Source organism: Pristis pectinata, chromosome 8, assembly GCF_009764475.1.
Source record: "Pristis pectinata isolate sPriPec2 chromosome 8, sPriPec2.1.pri, whole genome shotgun sequence".
Classification (NCBI taxonomy): Eukaryota; Metazoa; Chordata; class Chondrichthyes; order Rhinopristiformes; family Pristidae; genus Pristis; species Pristis pectinata.
Window position 1 is genome coordinate 7,541,755 of NC_067412.1, and position 27,360 is coordinate 7,569,114.

Consider the following 27,360-nt stretch of genomic DNA (forward strand, 5'->3'; position numbering starts at 1 on the left):
ATGGTTTCTTCATATTCTGATGTTCCAATGACACATTGTAAACATCAACAACATGGTCTTCCTTCTCCCTACAGATGTTGACTGACCTATAGTGTATTTCTTGCATTTTCTCTCTCTCGATAGGATTTATGTCGAGGAATTTCTTTTCTCTGAGGATGGTGAACCTTTGGAATTCTCTTCCCAAGGGAGCTGTGGAGGCTGAGTCATGGACTATATTCGAGGCTGAGATGGAATTTAGGAACGTAGGGAAGTTAAGGGTTATGGGAAAGGCTGGAAAGTGGAGATGAGGTCGGACCATGATCCTACTGAATAGCAGAGAAGGTTTAAGGAGCTATTTGGCCTACTCCTGTTCCAATTTCTTATGTTTCGTGACTTGGATAAGAAATTAATGGAAGAAATTAATCCTATTTATATTACCATGTTTTGGCCTTTTTTAATAAAAGAAAAAAATAGCTGGCGTACAAGAGTGTTGTTTTAGCAGTATCCAACATATCCAACATATAAGTTTCCATCCATATAATTGAAATTACAGATAGCTTCTGTTTCTTGAGTGCATCCAGCCAAGCAATTTAGCACAATTAATTGCAGGCTCATAAAATATGCAAATTGGATTAAAAAATATCTTGTCATCAAAAACTCATCTTTGCTCCAAACGTCCTGTCTTCAAAGATTGACTGTTGTCCCATCAGCGAGAACGGCTTGGCAAACATTTTATTGCAACAGTTCAAAGCTGTTTAATGGGGAAGGGAATGATTAAAGAACACAGGGAAATGGCAGGGGTGTTGGGGAGAGGATGAAGGGATTGGTTAGCACCGGAGCAGAAACAATGGGCCAAATGGCTATTGGTGTTGGCATTTCCAAAAGATCAGAATTAGCCAGACACAAGGGAGTTCCCCCAGGTCTGCCACCAAATATCTATCCATCAACTTCACTTAAGTGCATATACTGTTTGCTATGAAAAATATTGGCTACCACATTTCCTATCACAATAACTACATTCTAAAGCAACTTCTTGACTATAAAAACAACTTGGGATGTACTGGAAGTCTTTTACTGTTCTTGTCACATCCGTTTGACTTGGCGCACACTTTATTATTGCCTATGCCTTAGTGCAAGTGCCAACAGCTTCAGCTAATCTGCAAGCTTTAATAGGTGGAGGAGATTCTAATTAATTAGTGGGTGAGATCAGCTGGTAGAGTCAAATATGGACAAGTAATTTGTTGACTTTCCACATCATTTCATTCACTTGCTGTGAGAATTCATGCAAATAAAATTGGTAAATTGTCACATGTACTGAGGTACAGTGAAAAGCTTTGTTTTGCATGCCATCCATACAGATCGTTTCATCATGTCAGTGCATTGAGGTAGTATAAGGGAAGTGCATTAGTAGAATTCAGAATATAGTGTTACAGTTACAGAGAAAGTGCAGTGAAGGCAGACAATAAGGTGCAAGGTCACAACGAAGTAGATTGTGAGGTCAAGTGTCCATCTTATTGTACAAGGAGACCATTCAATAGTCTTATAATAACGGGGTAGAAGCTGTCCTTGAGCCTGGTGGTACATGCTTCCAGGGTTTTGTATCTTCTGCCTGATGGGAGGGGGGGAGAAGAGAGAATGTTCAGGGTGGACAGGGTCCTTGATTGTACTGCCTGTCATGAATCCAACGATTATGGGGTTTCAGGTCAAAAAATTGATAGGGTATTCACCGCTCAGTTTGAAGTTGCAAAATTCAAATTATCTGTACTTCAAAGTTTTTTAACTAAATTTCCACTTCATCATGTTTAATATATTGTTTCATTCAGTTAAAAAGAAAATTTAATTTATTTAGCATAAAAGTTAGGAGTCACATCAACATATGAACTCAGAGCAGTTCGCACCTGTTGAGCTTGCTCTGCCATTTAGTAAGACCATGGCTGATTTAACTGGAAACATAAGATGTAGGAACAGAATAAGGCCCTTCAGCCCATCGAGTCTGCTCTGCCATTCAATCACAGCTGATTTTTTTGTATCAACCCCATTCTCCCACCTTCTCCCCATAACCCTACCTCAACTACGCATTCCCTTTTACCCACAGTAAGATATTTTCACTTGCCCAAGCTGGGGAGTGTTCTCTGACCTGTTCCCCCTACCTCCCTTCTGCTTTCAATGGAATCCTGAAATATTCAGCCCGGCAGCAGATTCCTACTCCAGGTCCCAAAGCAAAAAGTGCATTTATCCTTCTGCTTATCAAGAATCTCGACCTCTATCTTAAAACTATTCAGAGAATCTGCTTCCACCCCTCCTTTGCAGAAGTTCCAAAGACTCACTGTTCTCTTGAGAGAGAAAAAAAGCCATATCTCAATCCTAAGTGGGTGGCACCTTCTTTTCAAACAGTGGCCCCAGTTCTAAACTATGCCACAAGAGGATACATCCTCTTCACATAAACTCAGTCAAGACCCCAAAGGATCTTATATGTTTCAATTCCTTCGCACTGTTATTATTATAATACTGCTTTCAATCAGTACATTCAACAGAAAAAAAAATTTTTTTAAATACTGCAGATGCTGGAAATCTGAAATAAAAACAGAAAATAGCAGGTCAGGCAGCATGTGTGGAGAAAGAAACAGAGTTGACGTTTCAGGTCATTCGTCAGTTAACTCTGTTGCTCTCCTCATGTGGTTCAGCATCAGTTTAGCTTCTTAATGTTCCTGTGAAGCAGCTTGAGGTTTTTTTTTGACACTAAATGGACCTTGCTGCAGTTGAGATTGCCCAGCGAGGTACTCTAATATATCACTTCCTTCTGAGGGACCAGATGAACAAGAGGCTTCATCATCTATGGCCACAGGCCAAGAAGGGATCTTCTTAATGTTGACCTGAATTTGCTATGCTGATCTGTTCTATTCTATAGCTCATTCAGCAGGAAGTCTGGGATCCAGGATGATGGCATTGCACAAAGATCTCCAGTTACCATTTCTTCTGTAGGTTTATAAATATCTTCAAATCTATCTTGATATTTTCACTTGCCCAAGCTGGGGAGTGTTCTCTGACCTGTTCCCCCTACCTCCCTTCTGCTTTCAATGGAATCCTGAAATATTCACCCCGGCAGCAGACTCCTACTCCACGTCCCAAAGCAAAAAGTGCATTTATTTGCGTAATGTTGGAGAAAAACGTCAAGAATTTTAATGAGAAACACGTCAACAAAAGTAATTTGCATGGGTTGGTGCATAGGTAGTGGAGGGGGTTGGTGGATGAGAGGATAGGGTGGGGGATTCAAGGCGAGTAGGAGGCGTTGGGGTGGAGGTGAGGTGGACATGGTGAGTAGTGGACAGTAGAGGTGATGGGGACAGAGTATTGATGGGGAAAGGAGTGTGGGTTCTGGGGATTGTAGAAGGAAGAAGCGTTAGTCCTGTTGGTACTGAGGCAGACTTAGAGTCATACAGCTTGGAAACATGCCCTTGGGTCCAACACGTTGATGCCGACCAAGATGTCTATCTGAGCTGGTCCCATTTGCCTGCATGTGGCCCATATCCCTCTAAACCTTTCCTACCCATGTACCTGTCCAAATGTCTTTTAAACACTGTAATTGTACCCGCCTCTACCACTTCCTCTGGCAGCTCGTTCTAAACACCCACCACCCTCTGTGTGAAAAACTTACCTCTCAGCTCCCCTTGAAACCTTTCCCCTCTCATCTTAAACCTCTGCCCTCTAGTTTTAGACTCCTCTACCCAAAAAGTCTGTGACCATCCCCTTCATCATTTTATAAACCTCTATAAGGTCACCCCATAGCCTCATATGCTCCAGGGGAAAAAGTCCTAGCCTATCCAGCCTCTCCTTATAACTCAAGCCCACCAGTCCTGGTAAAATCCTCGTAAATCTTTTTTGCACCCTCTCGCATTTAATGACATCCTTCCTATAGCAGGGTGACCAGAACTACATGCATTACTCCAAATGTGGCCTTACCAACATCTTATCCAGCTGTACATTGACATCCCAACTCCTGTACTCAATATTCTGACCGATAAAGCCAAGCGCAGCAAATGCCTTCTTCCCCACCCGATCTATCCATGTCGCTACTTTTGAGGAACTATGTATCTGCACCTCTAAGTCTCTCTGTTCTACAACGCTCTCCAGGGCCCTACAATTTACTGTATAAGTCCTGCCTGGTTTGTCTTACCAAATACAACACCTTGACTTAAACTCCATCTGCCATTCCTTGGCCCACTGGCCTAGTTGATCAAGATATAGATGATGAACAACAGTAGACCCAGTACCGATCCCTGAAGCACACCGATGTAAGATAAGATTTCTTTATTAGTTACATGTACATCAAAACACACAGTAAAATGCACCTTTTGCGTAGAGTGTTCTGAGGGCAGCCCGTAAGTGTCGCCCAGCTTCCGGCGCCAACATAGCTTGCCCACATCTTCCTAACCTGTACGTCTTTGGAATGTGGGAGGAAACCAGAGCACCTGGAGGAAATCCATGCAGACATGGGGAGAACGTACAAACTCCTTACAGACAGTGATGGGAATTGAACCTGGGTCGCTGGCGTTGTAAAGCGTTACGCTAACCGCTTCACTACCGTGTAATGCCAGAGGAAGTGCTAGAGGTAGGTACAATTAAAAGATATTTGGACAGGTTCATGGATAAGAAAAGTTCAGAGGGATTTGGGCCAAATGCAGGCAAAGTAGACTAGCTCAAGAGGGCACCTTGGTTGGCATGGACAAGTTGGGCCGAAGGGCCTGTTTCTGTGCTGTATTACTCGATGACTCTATGAAACACAATTACATTCATTCATTTTTGCAGGTGGGAAGTGCATGATAAGCCTCATGTCCTCCACTCATACATACATTTCTATGACTCTACAACATTTGCATCTGCTCACAGCGAACTTGAGGCTGGAACTTTTTTTGTTATGCAGTTTCTGCCACATGAAAATTGGGAGACCCCAAATGGAAGCCTTCCACAGCCTCTGTAATCTCCTCCAGCCCTCCCAGATCTCCGCACCCTTCTAATCCTGGCCTCTCGCTCATCTTCGATTTCAAACATCAATAGGCAGCCGTGCATCCAGCTGCCGTGGCCCCAAGCTCTGGAATTCCTTCCTTGAACCTCTCCGCCTCTCTCCTCGCCTTAATCCAAACCTTAGCCAGGGTTTTGGGCACTCAGTATGTCTCTAGCTAGCTCAGAAATGCAAATTTTTATTGTGCAGTTCTGCACAAGTATTACTGAATGGGTGGAATCCACAAACTTGACAGAGTAAACTCATTCCATCAGCGCTCTCAGAGGCACCAGCTCTGCTCACACCAGACAGCAACTGTAAAGATAATAACTCGTACCCCAGATGAAAGACCTTAAACGTTCCTCCCATGTCCAGTGAAGGTGATACTGGCACTATTCCCCGGCAAAGTTTGTGTCTACCGCCCACATTCAAATAAAATTGGATCCAGAACTATCTCTGGTCTCTCAACTAGGGAATGATTTCATTACTAATGAATCTAATAAACTTTGAACACTGTGGAGGAGATGCCATTAATCACTATCAAACGCTGTTTTCACCAAGTGACAACCTAAGTGAGAGGAGGCAATACAGAATAGTTTTAGTTGCTGCAGTGATGTGGCAGGGTTAATCAGTAACCTGAATTGCAAACACTTAGCTTACACCAAGTTGGAGCATAGTCTCCATTTCATCTATCAGCTTGATGTAAAAGATCCCACCAGATTATCTGTAGAACTCTTCATTTCTGGTCCGTATTCACCTTTCAACGAATATTAGATCAGATTGACGTAGAATAGTACAGCACAAGAACAGACCCTTCAGCCCATGATGTGTGTGCCAAACATGATGCTGAATTAAACTAATTCTCTTCTGTCTGTACATGTTCCATATCACTCCATTCCCTGCATATTCCTGTGTCTAACAGCACTATCATATCTACTTACACCACTATCCTTGGCAGTCCATTCTAATTTAGTTAGGATTTACATCAAAGACGGAGAACCGTTTGGCCCACCTATCCTGTGCTGGTCTTTAAGGCCTACCTGAGCCTCCTCATCTTTTCACCCAATCAGTACATCTAATTCCATTCTCCCCTCTGTACAGTGTACAGTTTTGGTCACCCTATTATAGGAAAGACGTGGTTAAACTGGAGAGTAGAGAAGATTTACGAGGATGTTGTCAGGGAGGGCCTGAGTAATAGGGAGAGGTTGGCCAGGCTGGGTCTTTATTCCTTGGAATGTAGGAGAATGAGGGGTGACCTTATAGAGGTGTTTAAAGAGGCGGTAAGTCTTTTCCCCAGGGTAGGGGAGTCCAAAACTAGAGGGCATAGATTTATGGTGAGGGGGATAGATTTAAAAGGGACCTGAGGGGCAACTTTTCCACACAGAGGGTGATGAGTCACGGAACGAGCTGCCAGAGGAAGTGGTTGAGGCAGGTACAATAGTATCATTTAAGAAGCACTTGGATAGGTACATGGAGGGGTGGGGCTCGGAGGGATATGGGCCGAGTGCAGGAAATTGGGACTAGCTGGGTGGGCACTGTGGTCGGCATGGACAGGTTGGGCCAAAGGGCCTGTATCCGTGCTGTATTGCTCTATGACTCTGGTTTACGCATTTAACCCTTGAATGCACCCAAGTCATCTCCTCAACCTCTCCCCGTTTCTTATTCTTGTCCTCAGGACCTTAAACCTGTCAGTCTTTCCTTCTTTTTGCAAGGAAAGCCCTGGTTAATTCCCCCCACAGAATAAAGTAACATTCATAACTATAGTTTTCAAACCCTCTAGCATCCGCCTCTTTTTATTCTCTCTCCTGCCTCTCCCCATCCACCCCCTGCCACATCCCCTTTATTATGCCCCCTCACTCCCATTCCACTGCACACTCTCTATCCTGTCTCTCCCACCCACCCCCTAATCTTCCTCTGCCCTTCTCGCTTCCCTTCCCACTCTCATCCCACTTTCACTCAACCTCCCACTGCGTCCTCTCATCCTCTCACCCATTCCCCCCCTTCCCATCTCTTTTATTTTCCATTCACCCCTAATCATTCTCCCTCTTTCCTCTCTCTCTTTCCCCCACTGCCCTCTCCCTGAATCTCACCCTCTCTCCCCCTTCATCTATCCTGGCCCCGTCACATCTTGCTCCCTCTCTCTCATTCCCCCCCCCCCTCCACATTCATATGTCCCCTCTCTCTGTCTTTCTCCTTCCATCGTCCACCTTACTCTGCCCACTCTCTCTTCTCCCACTCCCCCTTTCTCTTTACCGCACCCTCACTCGCCTCCCCTCTCCGCCTCCACTTCCCTCTCCCTCCGGTAAATTTTTCTGCTCTCTCCTTGTCTATTGGCTGCTAACAGAGAGCTGGGACAAGCACTGTCAACGCAGTCTCTCTCTCTCCCATTTCTAAGCAGCTTTCAAACCCAGCTGCGGTTTCCCTCGTTTTGTTGATTTAATCAGCGTGCTTATGGTGCTCTGTGGATTCAAGAGCGGGAGCCCTGTTGGCTCCTGCCCTCTTTTGCTTCTGGCCTTGCCAATGTTTATGGTGGCAGAACAGTGAGGGGCTTCTGACAACTGAGACGGCTCAGAGGATTTCTGGAAGGTTGACTGAGGCTTTAATCCAACTGCCATTGCGGTCTGTCACTGCAGACCACAAGAGGTGGCTCAGCAGGGATCACTTGCATATGAGTCAGAAGGCTTCAAGTTACATAAGCACAAGAGTCTCAACACTCCAGTGCAGTACTGAGGGAGTGCTGTTCTGTATGTGTCAACCTGCTCCCTTGTAAAATAATCTGAACGCACAATGGCTCATGACACTATATTGCAGAAGATCTGGCAAGTTATCAGTGTCCTGGGCCAATATTTATCCCTTTCTCAACCTCACTGAAGGAGATTACCCGGCCACTGTTGCCTTTCAGTTTCTGGGATCTTACTGTGCATTAATTGTCTGCCTACATGATTGCAAAGTGACCCAACTTCAGAAGTACTCTAAAGCGTTATGAGGTCATGTAAAAGAGATTCATAGAATATAAGCCCATATATTTCTAAATCTCGAGCAGTTAATCCAGCATTACCATTTAATCAACCGTGGCCACCTAGTAACGATATGGTTTTATGTTGACCACTACTACAGCAGCTTGCTTGCCTTGCTTGGTCTCAAGCTAATATCTATCTACCTTTGATGTGATGTGGCACATGTGGTCTCACAGACTAAGCACAGTAGGTGAACAGTAACTTTGAGTCTTCCAAGTGGTTACTGTTTATTAGCTTGTTAGCAATTAAATCTTCTTGCTTTTACGCTATTAAGCTGTTTATTTTTGATGCAGTACAGAGAGTTGATTTAAAATCAAGTAATGTTTCCACACTCTCTTGAACTGTCTTCATTAATCTATTAACCAGACGGCTCCATAAACATTGGAATCACCTGGGCAACCATGACCTTATCCCATCAGAGGTATTCTCCTTGTCTGTTCTGCCCTTTCTCTGCAACTCAAGACTTCTTTTCTCACTTTCCCAGTCCTGAAACGTTAACTATTTCACTTCCCGTCGATGCTACCTGACCTGCTGAGTGTTTCCAATACTTTCTGTCTTCATTTCTAGCATTTGCAGTTCAAATCAAAGGAAGACTCTACAGGTCCTTTCCACGTTACGAACGCCCAATTAATGTACAGCCCGTACATACAAACAAGCATCCGGGAGACAGGCGGGATGGATTTGCTCAACTTCTGCTAGTTAAACGCCTGGTTTAACTACACGTTGGTCTATGTCCTCATGTAAATACATTGCCGGGCGGCTGAATTTCTGACCTGCGAACCATTGAACAGTCCTCAGGAACGTCGTAACCTGCGGAGGACTTGTAGCTTATATCCAGCCCCGTTCAAGCTCTCAGCCCAGCCAAGGTGCTGTACATCCGTCAAGCTACTTTTAATGTAGAGTCACTGCTGTAACGCAGGAAACACGGCAGCCGATTTGTGCACAGCAAGATCCCACCCAGAGCACTTGTACCAATGGCCAAATACTCAACACCAACAATCTTGACCAAGGGGTAGACACGAGCCAGTCGTCGGGCAGATTGCCTGGGCTGGCAATGGGATTTGTGCCCTTCTTTCTTGGAATTTAACCTCATCAGCTGAGTGAAAAAAGTCCACAAGCAGAAGGAGGAATGGGCCATTCGGTTCCTTGTGTCTGTTGTGTCATACAATAAGTTTGTGGCTGATTTTTTACCTCACCGCTGCTTTCTTGCACTAACCCAATATCCTCTGATTCTGTTAATGTCTAAAAATCTAACGATCATTGCCTGAATATACTCAGCGACCAAACCCCTGCAGCCCTCTTGAGCAGAGAATTCCAAAGACTCACCTCTCTCTGGATGATAAAATTTCTCCTCATCTCTGTCCTGAATGGTGTACCCCTTCTTCTGAGACTGTGACCCCTGTGTTCCAGGCACTGAAGCCAGGGGAAACATCACCCCTGCATGAACACTTAAGACCTCACAATTCTTGCAAGCCGAGCATACTGAGAGGAAACTTCTGCTCTAGTTGCTGAATTTCCTCTGCACTACTTAGACCAGAGAATATTGAACAGAAATGGGGAATGATGCAAGAGAGAGGCACAGGGCATTCAGACCCACTGATTCCACACAATCCTCATTGACTGTACCTTCCCACTGATGTAACCTCTGCTGCTTATAAGGACGAGAGCAGCGGAATATATGATCACCATCACCTCCGTATGTCCCCTCAAGCTGCAGACCAGTCTCACGTGCAACAAGCAATCGGCTAGAGGAACTCAGCGGGTCGAGCAGCATCTGTGGGATGGAAGGAATTTCGGTCCAAAACCTGCATCAGGATTCCTTTCCTCCCACAGATGCTGCCTGACCCGCTGAGTTCCTCCACCAGATTCCAGTATCTGCAGCCTCTTGTGTCTTCGTCCTTAGGTGGGAATTTATCGCTGTTCCTTCATTGTCACGGGGCCCGAATCCTGACGCTCCCTATCCAATAGCACAGCAGGAGGACCTATGTCAGAAGAACTGCAGCAGTTGAAGGAGGCAGCACTGTGGCTCAGCAGGTAGAGCTGCTGCCTTCAGCTCCAGCGACCTAGGTTCGATCCTGACATCGGGTGTTGTCTGTGTAAGGTTTGCACATTCTCCCTGTGACCATGTGGGCTCCCCCCGGGTGCTCCGGTTTCCTCCACGGATCCCAAAAGACATGTTCCTAGGAGATTAAATGTCTACAGCAAATTACCACATAGTGTGGTGAGTGGTTAAAGAATCAGAGAAGTTAATGGGCATGTGAGAATCTGCATGTAGGTCAGAGAGAAATCATTGGGGGAATGCGGATTGGTAGGAATGCTTTGAGAGCTGGCAAGGTATTAATGGGCTGAATGGCCTCCGAGAGCAACAAAGGCCTGCAGATGCTGGAATCTAGATGAAAAACACAATGATGCTGGAGGAACTCAGCAGGCCAGGCAGCATCCGTGGAGAAAAGCAGGCGGTCAACGTTTCGGGTCAGGACCCTTCTTCAGGACTGAAGATAGGAAAAGGAGAAGCCCAATATATAGGAGAGAAAAACAGAGCAGTGATAGGTGGCCTCCTTCTATGTTGTAAGAAAATATGAAAATGAACGGCTGCTCACCTCTATCTTCTCAAAGTGCTGGGCTTGCAAGCTATGTCCCCATCCCATTCATGAATAAAAAGGATTGAGTTTTCACTAGAGTATCAATTTTTTCGAGCCTGCGACCCCAGTTCCAATAAAGAAGCATTTTATCCAAAATCCAGTTAAACAAAACTCAAACAGAACCATCTGCATTGAAGACAGAGCACAAAATTAGTCTGTGTTTCACTGAGCTGCATTAATTGCTGTCAGATAAAGGGAACTCCCCTCCGTCACCCTTTTTTTGTGCTGATTCCACCAGCCCCCTCACCTCTTTCCCTTCCCCTGCCCTCTCGATCTGTCCATCACCCACACATTCCTCCCTCCGGTTCCCCTCCTCACCTCCTGCCCTTTATTCCATGGTCCACTGTCCTCTCCTATCAGACTCCATCTCCTTCAGCCCTTTGTTCACTTCCACATATCACCTCCCGGCTTCTTACAACATTCCTTCTCTCCCCCCTCCCTCACCTGCCTATCACCACCCCCCCTTCCACGTGGATCCACCTATCACCCATCAGCTCTTGCGCCACCCCTACCCCGCCCTCCCCCCCACCCTTTCACACCGGCCATCTCCCCCCTTTCTTCCCAGTCCTGGTGAAGCACCTCAACCCGAAACGTCGACGGTCCATTTCCCTCCATAGATGCTGCCTGACCCGCTGAGTTCCTCCAGCACTTTGCGTGTGTTGCTCAATGTTTTATGAGGTTGTACCAATTACTCCCTGCTGTTACATTCTGGCTAATGAACCACCTTATCTACTGCTGCCACCTTTTAAGGATCTTCAGACTTGTTGCTCAATACTCCCTAGGGCTCTACCATTCATGGTGCATTAAACCTCTCCCCACACATATCAGGATTAAATTTCATCCGCCATTGCCCTCCCCATCTGATTAGCTTATCAATATCATTCTGTAGCCTAAGACCAGTCTCCTCATTATCAACAACACCACCAGCATTAGAGAGCCAGATGGGATTTTTACAGCTACAGTCCCCTTGTAACCAGCTTTATATTCCACACGTAATTGTTTACTCAAACTTAATTCACTGGTTACCATGGTGCAACTGAAACTTGCTTCTCCCAATCAATAGACCAAGCCTCACAAACACTATATTAACCGCTATACTAATCTAGCCAAAGAATGCTTAGGATCCTGATGAATTTTGCACAGGTCCTTTTTATTTAAATGGAGACACAAGAGATTCTGCGGATGCTGGAATCTGGAGCAACATTGCTGAGTTGCTCCAGCATTTTGTGTGCGTTGCTCCTTTTAAGTTAAACTTGCGATTCTGACTTTAATTTTGTATAATTCTCTGTAGCAGTAGACGACAACTTTCCTTTACTCCAATACTCTATCCAATTTCTGCCTCATATTTATCAACAGCTCTGCAAAGGTTGGCCATATTTTAACAAATTGAGAAGCTGAGTGTCTTATTTTTAAATCTACTGTGTTTTGGAGTTCACAGTGAGCCTTTTCAAACATCCATTATTCGTATGAACCACAGCTGTGATAACCCCATGGAAACCAGGAGCTGTTTATACACAAATAATCACAGATGCATTCTCCAAGGCACACACGTTTCCCAACACAAAGTCTGCAGAAAGCAGCCTTAAAGGAGATTCATCTTCATAAAAAAGTATTTACCAAACTTCGTTTTTGGATTGGGATGATCGCATCTGTCTTCCAGATGGAAGGGAAACATGGTGGGATATAGCGCCAATAAATAACAAGCCTTCAACAGGCTACAGTAGAGGCATATATAGAGGCATAATGCATAGATCCTAGTGGGAGAGGGAAAAGTTGTCTGCCTCAGTTGAACAGGTGCCAGCTATAGAACTTAAGACTCTTGCTTCACTTCTGTACCTTCTTGTAAAGTGGTGTTTTTTTTCACTGTTATAATACATTGGGACATTCTCCAACTCCATATCCTTTTGCAAACGCTGAAATTATGGTTCCTGCAAGCCTACAGTGTCCTTTGTAATGTGAACTCAAAATACTTCAGTTGTTGGAAATCCAAAGTAAGTGCAGATCAGGCAGCATCTGTGAAGGGAGAAACCCTTCAATGCAACTGGGAAAGGTTACAAGATTAAATCAGTGGAGGAAGTGACAGAGGGTGAAAAAGGGAAGGCTTGTGATAGGGCGGAAGGCAGCCTATCACATACTTTCCATCTTCTTCTACGCGCTTTCTCTGCATCCTAAACCAGTTTATCTCAAAGTATTCCAGTTCTTATGGAAGGTCATTGACCCTAAGTGTTAGCTATGGATCTCTCTCTCCACAGATGCTGCTTGTCCCACTGAGTATTTCCAGCAGATCTTGTTTTATTTGTCTGTCACACTTTAATGTGCCAGGGTCTAAGAACCTTAATTGCAGCACATTACTAACTAGTTCTATCCTTCCCACCACCAAGTATATCTTCCCCTCCCCACCCCTTTCTGCCTTTCCCAGGGACCGCACTCTCTGTGACTCCCTAGTTCACTCCTCCCCCCACCACCCCCCCCGACCCATCCCAATCCCACCCCTGGAACTTTCCACTGCCCCCGCCATAGGTGCAACACCTGCCCCTACACCACCTCCATCACCTCCATCCAGGGACCCAAACAGTCCTTTCAGGTGAGGGAGAGATTCACCTGCACCTCCCTTAATATCATCTACTGCATTCGGTGCTCCGAGTGTGGCCTCCTCTACATTGGTGGGACCAAACGCAGACAAGGTGACCGTTTCGCAGAACACCTGCGCTCTGTCCGCGACCGCGATCTGCATCTCCCCGCTGCCAGTCACTTCAACTCCCCCTCCCACACTATCACTGATATGTCAGTCCTCGGCCTCCTCCACTGCCAGAATTCCAAGCGCAAACTGTGGAGGAACAGCACCTCATTTTCCGCCTTGGAACCTTGCAGCCTAATAGCATGAACATTGAATTCTCCCACTTTGAGTAACCCCCACCCCCCTTCCCCACACCCACCCCCCCCAACCACGCCTCTTCTCTTCTTCCCTTTCCTGGCCTATCTCTCTCTTCTCTACCCCTTTTTTCCCTCTCTCTCCTTACCTTTGACCCAACCCCCAGTGGGTCTGCTCTGCCCCCCTCCCCTGCACCTGCCTGTCACTATCTCTTACCTGCATCCACCTATCACCACCTCATGCCCACCCCGCCTCCCCTCTTCTGTCCGCTGCTCTGTTTCTCCCCCCTATATATTGGGCTTCCCCTTTCCCCATCTTCAGTCCTGAAGAAGGGTCCTGACCTGAAACGTTGACCGCCTGCTTTTCTCCACGGATGCTGCCTGGCCTGCTGAGTTCCTCCAGCATCATCGTGTTTTTCATCTAGATTCCAGCATCTGCAGTCCTTTGTTTCTCTATCCTTCTACTTCACTATCAGCAATGCAGCTAAGCTAAATCTTACAACCATTCCTTAGGCTAAAGAACATAATAGCATACAGCACCTCAGCCCTAATCCATCATACAGTAAAGTCATGGCTGACCTGAATTGGACCTGCTTTTCCCTGACTGTTTCCCCCTAACCCTCGACATGCCAATTGGCCAAAAATCTGTCACAGCATCGAAAACATTCAAAGACTCCAGGGAGAAGAAATTCTCCTTCATTCCTGTCTTATTCTGAAACTTTACCCTCCAGTTCTCGAGCTCCGCTTGAGGGGAAATGTCTTCTTAGTATTTTAACAACCTAGCAAGCTTATTTACACTTAATTTCTGACTACAAACAATATTCCAAAAGGCAATAAATCTGCATTGGAAAAAGTTCTCTAACATGAGGTTGCTAAACACATTTTCTTGTGAACTGTCTGTTATTTTTATTTCTTTGGACCGCCAATCTGCACTTGGCACGTCCTGAGACAACATCTCATTCCTTGAGAAAGACTCCATTGGAAAAGAGAGGTTAATTCTCCCACAGAGGCACGGCCCCTTTAAGGAAAAGTCCTGGGAAATTGATTAGGGATAATGAGAGGAAACTGGGAAAGAGATCAGGGGTAGTAGAAATGGCAACACTTGGGCTGGGAGAGTAGTTGGAAGACAGGAATACACGAGGGAGTAAGTAAAAGATAAACTGATCTCAAACGTCATTCAGATTATTAGAAAGGGAAAGGAAATAAAATAGCTCAATGCTCGTCCAAAGGATAATTTCCAAAATATGTTTGTGTGAATTCAACCTTCTCAAATTGACTCAGGACACACAGTTTCCACTTGAGAGAACAGCGTAAAATGGGACACAGTTACAAGGTTAGGGGTCGGTCACTTAAAGCTGAGGTGCATGGGAACTTCTTGCAGAGAGTGGTGAATCTCTGGAAGTCCTTACCCCAAAGGATTGTGGAGGCGAGATCATTGGTGGTATTTAGAGAGGAGGTAGATCGATCAGGGAACTGAGTGCTAAAGCGAACTGGCACATAAGACGTCGAAGGCAGATCAGCCATGATCATACTGAAGGGTGGGGCAGGCTTTAAGGGCCAAGTGGCCTACTCCTGCTCCCATTTCCTTGGATTCTAATTGACGAGAGACATGTTAGACTTGGGTGGATAAATCCATTTATTGCGTCGTGAACTGCTCGGTAGAGAGAAAGCCTCCAAAATGCACACCATTTAGGTTTGGAAGAACATTGCAGTTGCCCGTTCTTGCTGGATCTTCACCAGGAGCGTACTAGTTCAGGGTTGTGACTCGGTGGTAAGATTGAAACACGATTAATGATTTCCCTGTCGCAACAGCTAAGAAATAGCTGGGTGTAACTAAAGAGTTGGAAGAAATGTCTTTCTTTGTTAGGAATATTTGTTTTTCCCAGGAGTTACTGGAACCGTGTGAAACAGCAGACCTAAATGTAGAATGCAGTTCCCAAGTGTTAATCGGGAACAGTTAAACAGGCAGCTTTGCAAAACAATCATGGTGTGCTTCAGCCAAGCGAGACAATGGGGAGGGTTAATTTGCCTCATTAGACAAGATCCCGGGGCCTTGTTTGAGTTTGTCACAAAACCGTCTCGGTTGTACATCCATGAAGCCATTTGTTCTCCAGAAGATTGGAATTTTAATCTGTTTCAGTATGAATTAACAATGGATTTTTCTGCGCCGATTACTGATGAGACTCTCAAAAACAACGGGAAGGTTTAGCAAAAGGTGTGAAATCCTTTTTAGAAGTTGAAAAAGTTTTTAGAACATTACAGCACAGTACAGGCCCTTCGGCCCACCATGTTATGCCAACATTTTATCCTGCTCTAAGATCTATCTAACCCTTCCCTCCCACATAGCCCCCCATTTTTCTATCATTCATGTGGCTATCTAAGAGTCTCTTAAATGTCCCTAATGTAACTGCCCCCACAACCTCTGCCGGCAGTGCGTTCCACGCACCCACCACTCTCTGTGTAAAAAACTTACCTCTGACATCCCCCTTACACCTTCCGCCAATCACCTTAAAATTATGGCCCGTTGTGTTAGCCATTTTCGCCCTGGGAAAAAGTTTCTGACTGTACATTCGATCTATGCCTCTTATCATCTTGTACACCTCTATCAAGACACCTCTTATCCTTCTTTGCTCCAAAGAGAAAAGCCCTAGCTCACTCAACTTATCCCCATAAGACATGCTCACCAATCCAGGCAGCATCCTGGTAAATCTCCTCTGTACCCTCTCTAAAGCTTCCACATCCTTCCTATAATGAGGCGACCAGAACTGAACACAATACTCCAAGTGTGGTCTAACCAGAGTTCTATAGAGCTGCAACATTATCTTGTGTCTCTTGAACTCAATACCCCGACTAATGAAGGCCAGCACACCATACACCTTCTTAACCACCCTATCGACCTGCGCGGTCCTGCTATGCCAGGATCAAGTGAGGCTCAAAGCCCTCCTCGATTATACAGATGCGCACTGCAGGAGAGTCCTTCGGAGCTTCTCCATGGGTTGGATCGCGCCCAACGCCTGGCGACTTTCAAGCCCCTTCACGTCTTGCTGAAGTATTCCGGGGCTCCCCTTCGGCAATAGACCGAGTGGCGTACAACACAACTTTGTAGTATGACCATGAATTGTATGCAATCTGAGCTCGATTTTACCAGGGAAGTGTTAAGTGAAAGAGTTTGGGTTTTTGGTCTTGTTCTTTTAGTTTAGATTAGATTTATAGCTATGTTTTAGACGTCAAATTAGAGCTGTGTTTTCCTTTGTTTTTAGTTTTATTTGTGTTAAATAAAGTTACTTGAACTTTCTGTGAAATTGTGATGTCTTTCATTATCGACTCTTCGTTCAAAAGGAACCCAAAAGAACCTGAGTTCTACACAAAAAACTGCTGGAGGAACTCAGCAGGTCAGGCAGCATCCATGGAGGGAAATAAACAGTCAACGTTTCAGGCCGAGACCCTCCATCAGGACTGGAAAGGAAGACGGCAGAAGCTGGAATAAGGAGGTGGGGGGAGGGGGAAGAGCACACACAGGCAGGGGAGAGGTGAGTTCAGGTGAGAGGCGAGTCCGGGTCAGAGGGGGAAGATGTACTAAGCTGAGAGGTGACACGTAGAAGAGGCCAAGGAGGAATCCGGTAGAAGAAGGCAGTGGACCACGGGATAAAGGATGGGGAGGGGAGGGAGGAGATGGGCAGGTCATCAAGGAGGGGGAAGGGAGCCATGGGAACAAGGGAAGACAAAGGAGTGGGGGGAGGGGAAAGAGAAAGAAGGGGTGGGGTTACCGGAAGTTAGAGAAATCAATGTTGAGGCCATCAGGTTGGAGACTCCCAAGGCGGAATATGAGGTGTTGTTCCTCCAACCTGCACCTGGCCTCAATGTAGCAGTAGAGGAGGCCATGGACAGACATGTCAGTATGGGAATGGGATGTGGAATTGAAGTGGGTGGCCAACGGGAGCTCCTGGCTGTTGCGGCGGACGGAACGAAGGTGCTCGACAAAGCGGTCACCCAATCTGCATCGAGTCTCACCGATGTCCAGGAGGCCGCACCGGAACCTGAGTTCTGTTTTAGCACAGACTCACCACCACTTCGCAAGGACAATGAGGGATGAGCCATAAATGCTGTTCCTGCCAAGGACGTTCGGATCCCAAAAAGCGAACAAAAACATGGATCAAGCTTTGCATTTTTTAAAGGCGGCAACCAAGATCTAACAAATTTTATCCAGAATCCAACCAGAGAAAGCTTTTATGAAAACAGTTCTGTTGAAGACAAGGGCACCAAATTAATACTGAGCTGCTTGAGAGGAACTGAGATCTCTGCTGCTTTAATCTTCCACCTTAGTCCCACTGTCTGTCCTCTCATTCCTCCAGTTAAGCCAAGAGCAAGCTCAAGGAAAGGCAGCTTCCCTTTCTGCTACAACTCTCTGGCTTTAAGAAGAACAACACCTCTTATTCCGCCTGAGTAGGCTTCAATCAAATGGCATGAACACTGAGTTCTCCAATTTCATGTAACCTACTCCCTCTCTGTCCCATTTCTCTATCCTCCTGATCTACCCACTTCCTCCTACACCCATCCCAACCCCCCAGCCCCCATCACTGCTTCTTTCCCCTCCTCCACCCAGTCCGTCTGCCCATCACCCACACACTCCTCCCACTGGGTCCCCTCCCCCCACTGGTCCCATCTGCCCTCCCCACCTCCCTTATTTGGGTCCACGCTCCACCTTCCCGTCCTATCAGATTCCACCATCTGCGGCCCTTTGTCGCCTCCACCTATCACCTGTTGCTATTTCCACTCTACCCTAGGGCAGGCACGGTAGTGTAGCGGTGAGCGTGACGCTACTACAGCGCCGGCAATCTGGGTTCAATTCCGGCCGCTGTCTGTAAGGAGTTTGTACGTTCTCCCCGTGTCTGCGTGGGTTTCCTCCGGGTGCTCCGGTTTCCTCCCACATTCCAAAGACGTACGGGTTAGGAAGTTGTGGGCGTGCTATGTTGGCGCCGGAAGCGTGGCGACACTTGCGGGCTGCCCCCAGAACACTCTACGCAAAAGGTGCATTTCACTGTGTGTTTTGATGTACGTGTGACAAATAAAGATATCTTATCTTATGTCCCCCATCTGCCTATCACCCCTCCTCACCTGGATCCACCTACCACCTGCCAGCTCTTGCTTCACCCCTCCCCCTCACCTCTTTGCACCAGCCATCTCTCCTCTATCTTTCAGTCCAGATGAAGGGTCTCGACCCGAAACGTCGACTGTCCATTTCCCTCCACAGATGCTGCCTGACCCGCTGAGTCCCTCCAGCAGTATTTTCTTTTGCTCTCTGGTTTTAAGCATTGGCTGCACCCAGCTCCAAACACCAGACGACACACCAAGGAACAGCCTGGCTGCTTTATCAGATGATGGATCTCTCCCATCCCAGTGATTGTGGGTGTTGCTCCACATCACCAGACCCAGATGATTCATGAACAACCATTGGAATCAGAATTAGATTTATTATTAATGACATAGAATTTGTTGGTTTGCAGCATCAGTACAGTGCAAAGATATAAAGTTACTATAAGTCACAAAAATAAATAAATAGTGCAAAAAAAAGAAAGGAATAATGAGGGTTCATGGACCATTCAGAAATCTGACGGCGGAGGGGTAGAAGTTGTTCCTGAATCATTGAGTGTGGGTCTTCAGACTCCTGAACCTCCTCCTTGATGGTAGCAACGAGAAGAGGGCATGTCCCGGACGGTAAGGGTCCTCAGTGATGGACACCGCCCTCTTGAGGCACCGCCTCTTGAAGATGCCCTCAGTGGTGGGGAGGGTTGAGCCCGTGATGGAGCACGAGCCATGAGCAACCATGGGACCTCTGCCTCTTGCGTCTACCTGCTTTTTGCCTTTCCTTGCAGAGGGTTAAGTTACTCGCAAACCTGGCTTTGTCCTCTTAGTTTTGTGGATTGTTCCTGTTCCCCTCTGTCCGAGTTGCTTTAACCACTGACACACAATAGCAATAACTGCCCTTTATAGAGGACATCTATATGTTTCTGCTATGTGTGGTCAATCAATGAAAAATGGCGTAGATCTTGTCTGCTTAGTCTCACTCAACAGTCCTACTACCCAGGAAACAAGCTGATGAAGTTTATTTACACTTGCTCAATTTCAAATATATTCTGCGTGTTGATGGAACAAAGCTGGGGGAGTCTAATGAGAAGCACAAACACCAGCAGAGACTTGTTGGGTCAAGTGGTCTGGCTCTATCCTGTGAAACCCTGCATAACCATCTGCAATTTGCTTCTGGCAATCCAGCAATGAGCAGATTCAGGTTAGCTCCTTGCCAAGGATGGAGTAGTACACCAGCTTACCACAATCATATATTCACCAGACATCCCAGTCGCATAGTCAGTTGCTCTTAAGCATACTATATTACGGAACGATATATTTCCAAGTCAGGATGCGTCTTTGATATCGATGCAGAATTTAAATTTGCTACAGGATGTGGAATAGAATCATTAAAAATTATTGCGTGGAAGGATTGGGGTTTGGGTTACAGCCCTACATGAGCACACTGTCCAAAAATGGGGTTCATCCCACTTCCCTCCTCTCCGTCCACAGCTCTTGAGTCACAGCCCTTCAAGTGCTTTTAACATGTGAGGGTTTCTTTGAGCATTTTATAACACTGGCTGTTTAACAGATCAGAGGGTGGTCGTGAGGCTGTTCTTGCCGCCAGTGTAAATACTGGATTCTGCCCAAGAACCCAACACCCAAGGATGATTTCCCTGCATTAAATGAATGACTGGACTTCAAAGGTACTTCAGAAATGGTCAACTAGAAGCTGAAAATGTGATAGAAAAAGAAAGAGTGCTGGAAAAACTCATTCTTGCAGAGTTAATACTCTCCCAGTTCTGATGAGAGGTCACTCAAGAAGCTCAACACGACAGGACATAGCAGCCCGCTTGATCAGCACACAATCCCCAACCACTCACTCACTCCACCACCGATGCACAGTAGCAGCAGTTTGTACCATTTACAGGATGCACTGCAGCAACTCACCAGGATTCCTTAGGCAGCACCTTCCAAACCCACCACCTCTACCAGCTAGAAGGACAAGGGCAGCAAAAGCACGAGGAACACCACCACATAGAACATGCCCTCCGAGCCACGCACCATCCTGACTTGGAAATGCATTGCCGTTTCTTCACCGTCGCTGGGTCAAAATCCTGGAACTCCCCTCCCTAACACCATTGTGGGTGTACCCTCACCTCAACGACTGCAGCGGTTCAAGAAGGCAGCTCACCACCAGCTTCTCAAGGGCAGCTAGGGATGGGGAATTCAATGCTGGCTCAGCCTGCGGACCCCACATCCCTTCAATGAATATAAAAGAATCCTGAAAGGCTGACTCCTTTACCTTCTCCATGGGTACCAATTTCCTTCAAAATATTCATTTGGCTGCAACTGGCTCTGCAGTTGCGAAAACCACGATAGAAATGCGTCCTTTTTGACAACACGAACTGTTAACAAGTTCAGGCGAAGGAAGGCGACATGACCGTGAGGCAAATCTTCCTGCCAACTAATGGTGACAAAAAAAGTCAAGAGAACGCAAATCCTCAAACAAAACTAGTTCCTATAAGGAAAGACCCACCTAACTGGGCAAATTATTTCATGCATTTGCAAAGTGGGCCTCAGTTTTACCTTCTAATACGTTTTCTTTGCTGATTGGGATGAGCGGGGGCCACCTCCGGTGCATTCTGGGAAGGATGACATCATTGGAGCCACCCTCTATCGAACACTCCAGGAGATTTTTTTTGGTCTCTCAAGCAACACAAACCTTTTTTTTCCCTCTTCTCCTTTAATAATAACGGCACAAGCCAACTTTCTGTGGAAAGTCTTACATCATCTACAGCACACAGGCCGGCCACAATTAGGTCATCGTGAAACACAAAGGCAGGGAAGAAGTGGTGATGGGGCAACCACCATCTTATAAGCCAGGCTCTTCCAGCAGCCAGGCTGCAGATGTAAATGAGAAAGGTCTTCGAAGTTTGATGAGCCTTCTCCTCGGACACTAGATGTCAATAAAAGTGATCATTATGTCAGAGTTGTAGACCCCAGGAAAGAGCTGATCCTGTACAAATGACTCAGACTGCGGGGTTACATCACATCACCATGGCAACTTAAGGAATAGACAGCACCATAGACCTTTGGGCCCCTTGGCTAACTTTGTGCTTCCTCTCCAACTTCCCGCCAATTCCCAACTTGAATATACTCCATGACTGGGTATCCACAGCCCTCTGGGGTTGCAAATTCCAAAGATATGCAACCCTTTGCATAAAGAAATTTCCCCCAATCTCATTCCTAAATGGTTGAGCCATTTTACTGAGGCATTCCCCTTGGTTATAGACTCTTCAACAAAGGAAACAGCTTATCAGCATCCACCCTGTCAGTCCCTCCTGTACGTCTGGATGCCAAAGCTCAATCTTTGATTTCTTTTTCCCTTAAGGTAATTCTTTTTATTTTTTCCTGTCTTTTTCTCTGACTGTTCAGGCTTTACTCTTGCCCTGTTCCAATCTTCATCTTAGGCAGTCTCTCAGGAGCAAGGATGACTTGGTTCTGTGAGTTGTGAGATGATTGATGAGGCCAGTGTGTAGGACCTGCAGATTCTACCATAGGCGGGGAAAGGATGTATTTGGCATTGGGTATTGGTATTGGTGTATTATTGTCACGTGTACCAAGATATAGTGAAAAGCTTTTCGTTTTGCGTGCCATCCAGACAGATCACGCCATACATAATTACATCAAGGCAGTAAAAAGAAAACAGAATGAAGACACAAGAGATTCTGCTGATGTTGGAACCTGGAGCAACACGCACAAAATGCTGGAGGAACTCAGCAGGTCGGGCAGCATCTATAGAGGGAAATAAACAGTCAGCGTTTCGGATCAAGACCCTTCACCAAGACTGAGAAGTCCTGCCTTGATGAAGGCTGAGAAGACCAGTCCTGGAGAAGGGTCTCAACCCGAAACGTTGACTGTTTATTTCCCTCCATAGATGCTGCCTGACCTGCTGAGTTCCTCCAGCACAGAATGCAGAATATAGTGTTGCGGTTACGGAGAAAGTGCAGTGCTGGCCGACAAATAAATTGACCGGAAGGGCGGGCAGGTGGGTAGTTTGGGAGGGGGTGTACTAGTTACATTGGGCTTCATGCATATGACTCATGGATTTGAATTCCTCAAGTGCCACCGAAGATGCTCCTACCTCACTTTGAGAGATCATAAGCCTGAGATCCCCAGGAGTCAGAGGGAATGTTGCATTTTTCCAAGGAGGCTTTAAGAACATCCTCAGATCTTTCCCTCTACATTTCCCTCCACAGATGCTGCTCGAACCACTTGAGTTCCTCCATCATCTTGTGTGTTGCTCCCGATTCCAGCACCTGCAATCTCTTGTGTCTCCTCAAGTCTTGTCTTCTGTCCACCTGGTAACCTCTTCCCACAACAGAGCTCGCAACAGAGTTCCATCTGTTGCTCAGTTACCCCTCCCCATCCCTCATTACTGCACGTTGGGATTGGCAGAAACAGCATCACAGAATGGGAGAGCCACAAGGAGACATTTACCCACTGACCAAGTATGTTTTAACTGTGTGTCCCAGGAGGAGAGAGAGGGAGAGATGTTTCCCCAGGGATTCAGAGCTTACAGCCTAGGCTGTTACAGGCAGGGCCACCAATGAACAGGCAAAGAAAATGTTGCCTGGTAACTATTGTCAAGCACTGACTAATTATATTGCAGGCGCTACATAAATACAGTTTGCTCAGTGCGGAAAAAAGTAACCCGCACATCTCCTTGTCAGGTTTCACAGCATTTGGCAATTTAATTCCTTTTTTTCCAGATTTCCTGCAAAACTAATTCTTTACTCGTTAACACTGCCCACTAAAGAAGACTGATTTCAGCAGCAGACTCTCGAATTTTGCCTGAATCCAAATATAGCCTCAGTCTCCTGGTTAGGATGATCTCAGCCCTTGGCTGTGACTTGCGCTGATTCGGCAGACACAGCTCCCGGCTTTCAAACACAGCTGGTGTCACTCAAGTCCTCTGAAGCCACGCTAGGTTAACAATACCACAGCGCCCTACCGAAGGTGGGATTGCGTGGCTCGGAAAACCTATCCCAAACCCCGGCTCAAACATCGGAATCGGATTCAACCACATTTTACAGCCACACTTGGTAATGTTAATCACAGCCCATTCCGAGCTACTGGTGTGTGTGGTCCCCAAGAACTTCCTCCCAAGCCTCTTCATGTCACCCAATCAGCCTGACACATGCGCATGAATTTTTTTTTTGCCTGCTTTTGTGGGGATGTGGGTGGGGTCACTTTAAACGGATACATATGATACATACACATGTACATGTGTACAGATCCTGAGTGATTATTGGGAGAGAGAAAGCCCTCACTTGCCCCACACCTCGCACACACCCCTGTTCCCTTCCCTGTAACACAGCACGGAAGCAGGCCCTTCAGCCCAACTCATCCATGCTGACCAAGATGCCCATATAAGCTAGGCCCATTTGCCCGTATTTGGCCTATATGTACGGGTTAGGAAGCTGTGGGCATGCTATGTCGGCGCCGGAAGCATGGCGACACTTGCGGGCTGCCCCCAGAACACTACACAAAAGATGCATTTCACTGTGTGTTTCGATGTACATGTGACTAATAAAGATATCTTATGTTATCTTATCTGGATAGATTTGTTACTTTATCCCCAGTATCTGATCTCCATCTCAACTGGGAAACATCTGCCTAATCAAACCCTGTCACAATTTCAAAATCTTTCATCAGAATACCCCTCAGCCTTATCTTTTTCCAAGGAGAAAAACTGCAACCTTTTCCATTTCTTCCAATAATTTGATTCCCTTCCCTTGTTTCATTCCTAATGGATCTTTCTATACACCATCTCACTGCTTCCATGTTGTTCTGTAACACTTAGTTGGGATTGTAGATTAGCGATAACCTTTTACAGTCTTTTAGTATGCAGTCTTTTTCCCAGGGTAGGGGAGTCTAAAACCAGAGGGCATAGGTTTAAGGTGAGAGGGGAAAGATTTCAAGAACTAAGCGGCAAATTTTTCTCTCAGAGGGTGATGGGTATATGGAACAAGCTGCCAGAGGAAGTGGTAGACATGGGTACATAACAACATTTGGAAGACATTTCGAGAGGTCCATGGATAGAACATAGAACGTAGGAAAGGTTTACAGGGATATGGGCTAAACGTAAGCAAATGGAATTAGCATAGATAGGTATCCTGGTCGGCATGGATGAGTTGGTCTGAAGGGCCTGTTTGTGCTGTATAACTCTATAAACGAAAGGCAAAGAGGGCAGCACAGTGGCCCAGCAGGTAGAGCTGCTGCCTCACAGGGTCAGAGATCCCTGTTTGATTTTGATCTCCGGTACTGCCGATGTGGAATTTCTGTGTTCTCCCTACGACCACATGCATGTCTCCCTGGGATACTCCAAATTTCTCCCGTCATCCAAAGACTTACTGGTTGGTAGGTGAATTGGCCACTGTAAGTTGCTCCTTGTGTAGGTGGGTAGTGGGAGAATCAGAGGGACATTGATGGGCATGTGACCGAGAATTTGTTACAGGAAATAACGGAGCAATGGGATTGATAGGATTGCTCTGAAAGCTGACACGGTCTAGAAGGAGGCTATTTGGCCCATCAATGACATAGGAGAATAAGAGTTTATTTTGCCCACTTCTCAGGGAAGACTGCTGAATTACCTTTGAAGAGGAGCTACTGTTAATGTAGCAGTCGGCAAATGAAATAATTTCTGATCTTGCTGCTTGAAGGAGAAATCTTGGGCTTGTTCTTCGTTGATTCGTGGAATGGGATACTTAAAGTTCATCAGACAGAAAAGTGGGGCTTCAATTTGGGATCACACAGAAAAGGACTCTACTACCCTTGACGAGGTTGGACCAATGTCCCATACTGCAGAGTGGGGCTTCAACCTAAACATGATTGAGATAACAGTATCCCTCAGCTGAACCAAGCTGACACCTGTTAGGCAGACAAATAGACAACAGTCTGTGGTACCTCACAAGAGAAAGCCAACGTCTTTTAACATACACTATATACAATTGTTGTTTACACTGTTTCCTCAATGTAATTCTGTGAGTAGAGTAACATTGTGCATCCTGTGTTTAATTTTACAGCGATGTTGTTAGTAAAATCTTCAGTAGTTTGCCTACAAGATTCCATTTGCTTCTCCCAAGCCCGCAATCTCTACATCCAGGATAACAAGGGCACCGGGTACATGGCAACACCACCATCACCACCAGGGCAAGCACGGTAGTGCAGCGGTTAGCGTAACATTATTACAGCACCAGCAACCCGGGTTCAATTCCTGCCGCTGTCTGTAAGGAGGTTGTACATTCTCCCCATGTCTGCGTGGGTTTCCTCCGGGTGCTCCAGTTTCCTCCCAAAACGTATGGGTTAGGAAGTTGTGGGTGTGCTATGTTGGCGCTGGACGTGTGGTGACACTTGTGGGCTGCCCCCAGCACACTCTACGCAAAAGATGCATTTCACTGTGTGTTTTGATGTACATGTGATTAATAAAGATATCTTACCTTATCCATCTACAAGTGTCCTTCCAAGTCACACACCATCCTCGGAAATATATGGCCGATCCTTCAATATCGTTGGATCTAAATCCTGCAACTCCCCATCCAAGAGCGCCGTAGGAGCACCTTTACCAGAAGGATTACAGCACTTCAAGACAGCAGCTCGCTACCACTTCTCAAGGGCACTTAAGGATGGGCAATAAATGCTGGCCTTGCCAGTGACATCCACATCCCACCAATGAATAAAAAGAATCACAAAGTTCTCCATATTATTGAAAGGACATGGAGTCACTGGAGAAACTTTAAAAAAATACAGTTAGAACATAGAACATAGAACAGTGCAGCAAAGGAACAGGCCCTTCAGCCCACAATCTCTTTGCCAACCATGATGCTAATTTAAACCAATGGTCTATAATCCCTTCATTCCCTTCATGTTCATGTGTCTGCCTAAATGCCCCTTCAACGCCACTATCATATCTGCTTCCACCACATCCCCCTGGTAGCCTGTTCCAGGCATCTACCACCCTCTGTGTAAAAAACTTGCCCCATTAAACCTTCCCCCTCTCACCTTAAAACCTATGCCCTCTGGTACTTGACATTTTCCCAGGGCTGAAATGGTTGCCACAAGGGGACACAGGTTTAAGGTGCTGGGGAGTAGGTACAGAGGAGATGTCAGGGGTAAGTTTTTTACTCAGAGAGTGGTAAGTGTGTGGAATGGGCTGCCGGCAACGGTGGTGGAGGCAGATATGATAGGGGTCTTTCAAGAGATTTTTGGATAGGTACATGGAGCTGAGAAAAATAGAGGGCTATGGGTAAGCCTAGTAATTTCTAAGGTAGGGACATGTTTGGCACAACTTTGTGAGCCGAAGGGCCTGTATTGTGCTGTAGGTTTTCTACGTTTCTATGTTCTATTTCAGCCCTGAGAAAAAGACTGTCTACCCTATCAATGCCTCTCATAACTTCATAAACTTCTATCAGGTCTCCCTTCAGCCTCTGATGTTCCAGAGAAAACAATCTAAGTTTGTCCAACCTCTCCTTATAGCTAATACTCTCTAAGCCAGGCAAAATCCTGGTGAACCTCTTCTGCACCCTCTCCAAAGCCTCCACACCCTTCCTGTAATGTGGAGACCAGAACTGCACACACACTGATGTCAACGAACTGAGAATTAAATCATCAGGAAAAAATTGAACATTTTTCTCTAGCCAGGGGAAAGCTGAGGGAGGTCTTCAAGGTTATTACACTGAATGTGCAGCATAGAATGGCCATTTGGCCCATCAAGATTGTACTG

At 46.1% G+C, this 27,360-nt stretch overlaps 1 protein-coding gene across 3 annotated transcripts in view; it reads right to left on the reverse strand.

Moving 5' to 3' along the window:
* pkd1a (polycystic kidney disease 1a) overlaps positions 1-27,360 on the reverse strand; it is a 239,949-nt gene that overhangs the window by 194,087 nt on the left and 18,502 nt on the right. For 2 of the 3 annotated variants that reach the window (XM_052020990.1, XM_052020989.1), the window contains exon 2: positions 26,078-26,197. The exons of the other annotated variant lie outside the window; for it this stretch is intronic. In XM_052020990.1, the coding sequence (XP_051876950.1) occupies positions 26,078-26,197 (120 nt within the window). The remainder of the gene's footprint in view (positions 1-26,077; positions 26,198-27,360) is intronic. 3 annotated transcript variants of the gene reach the window in all.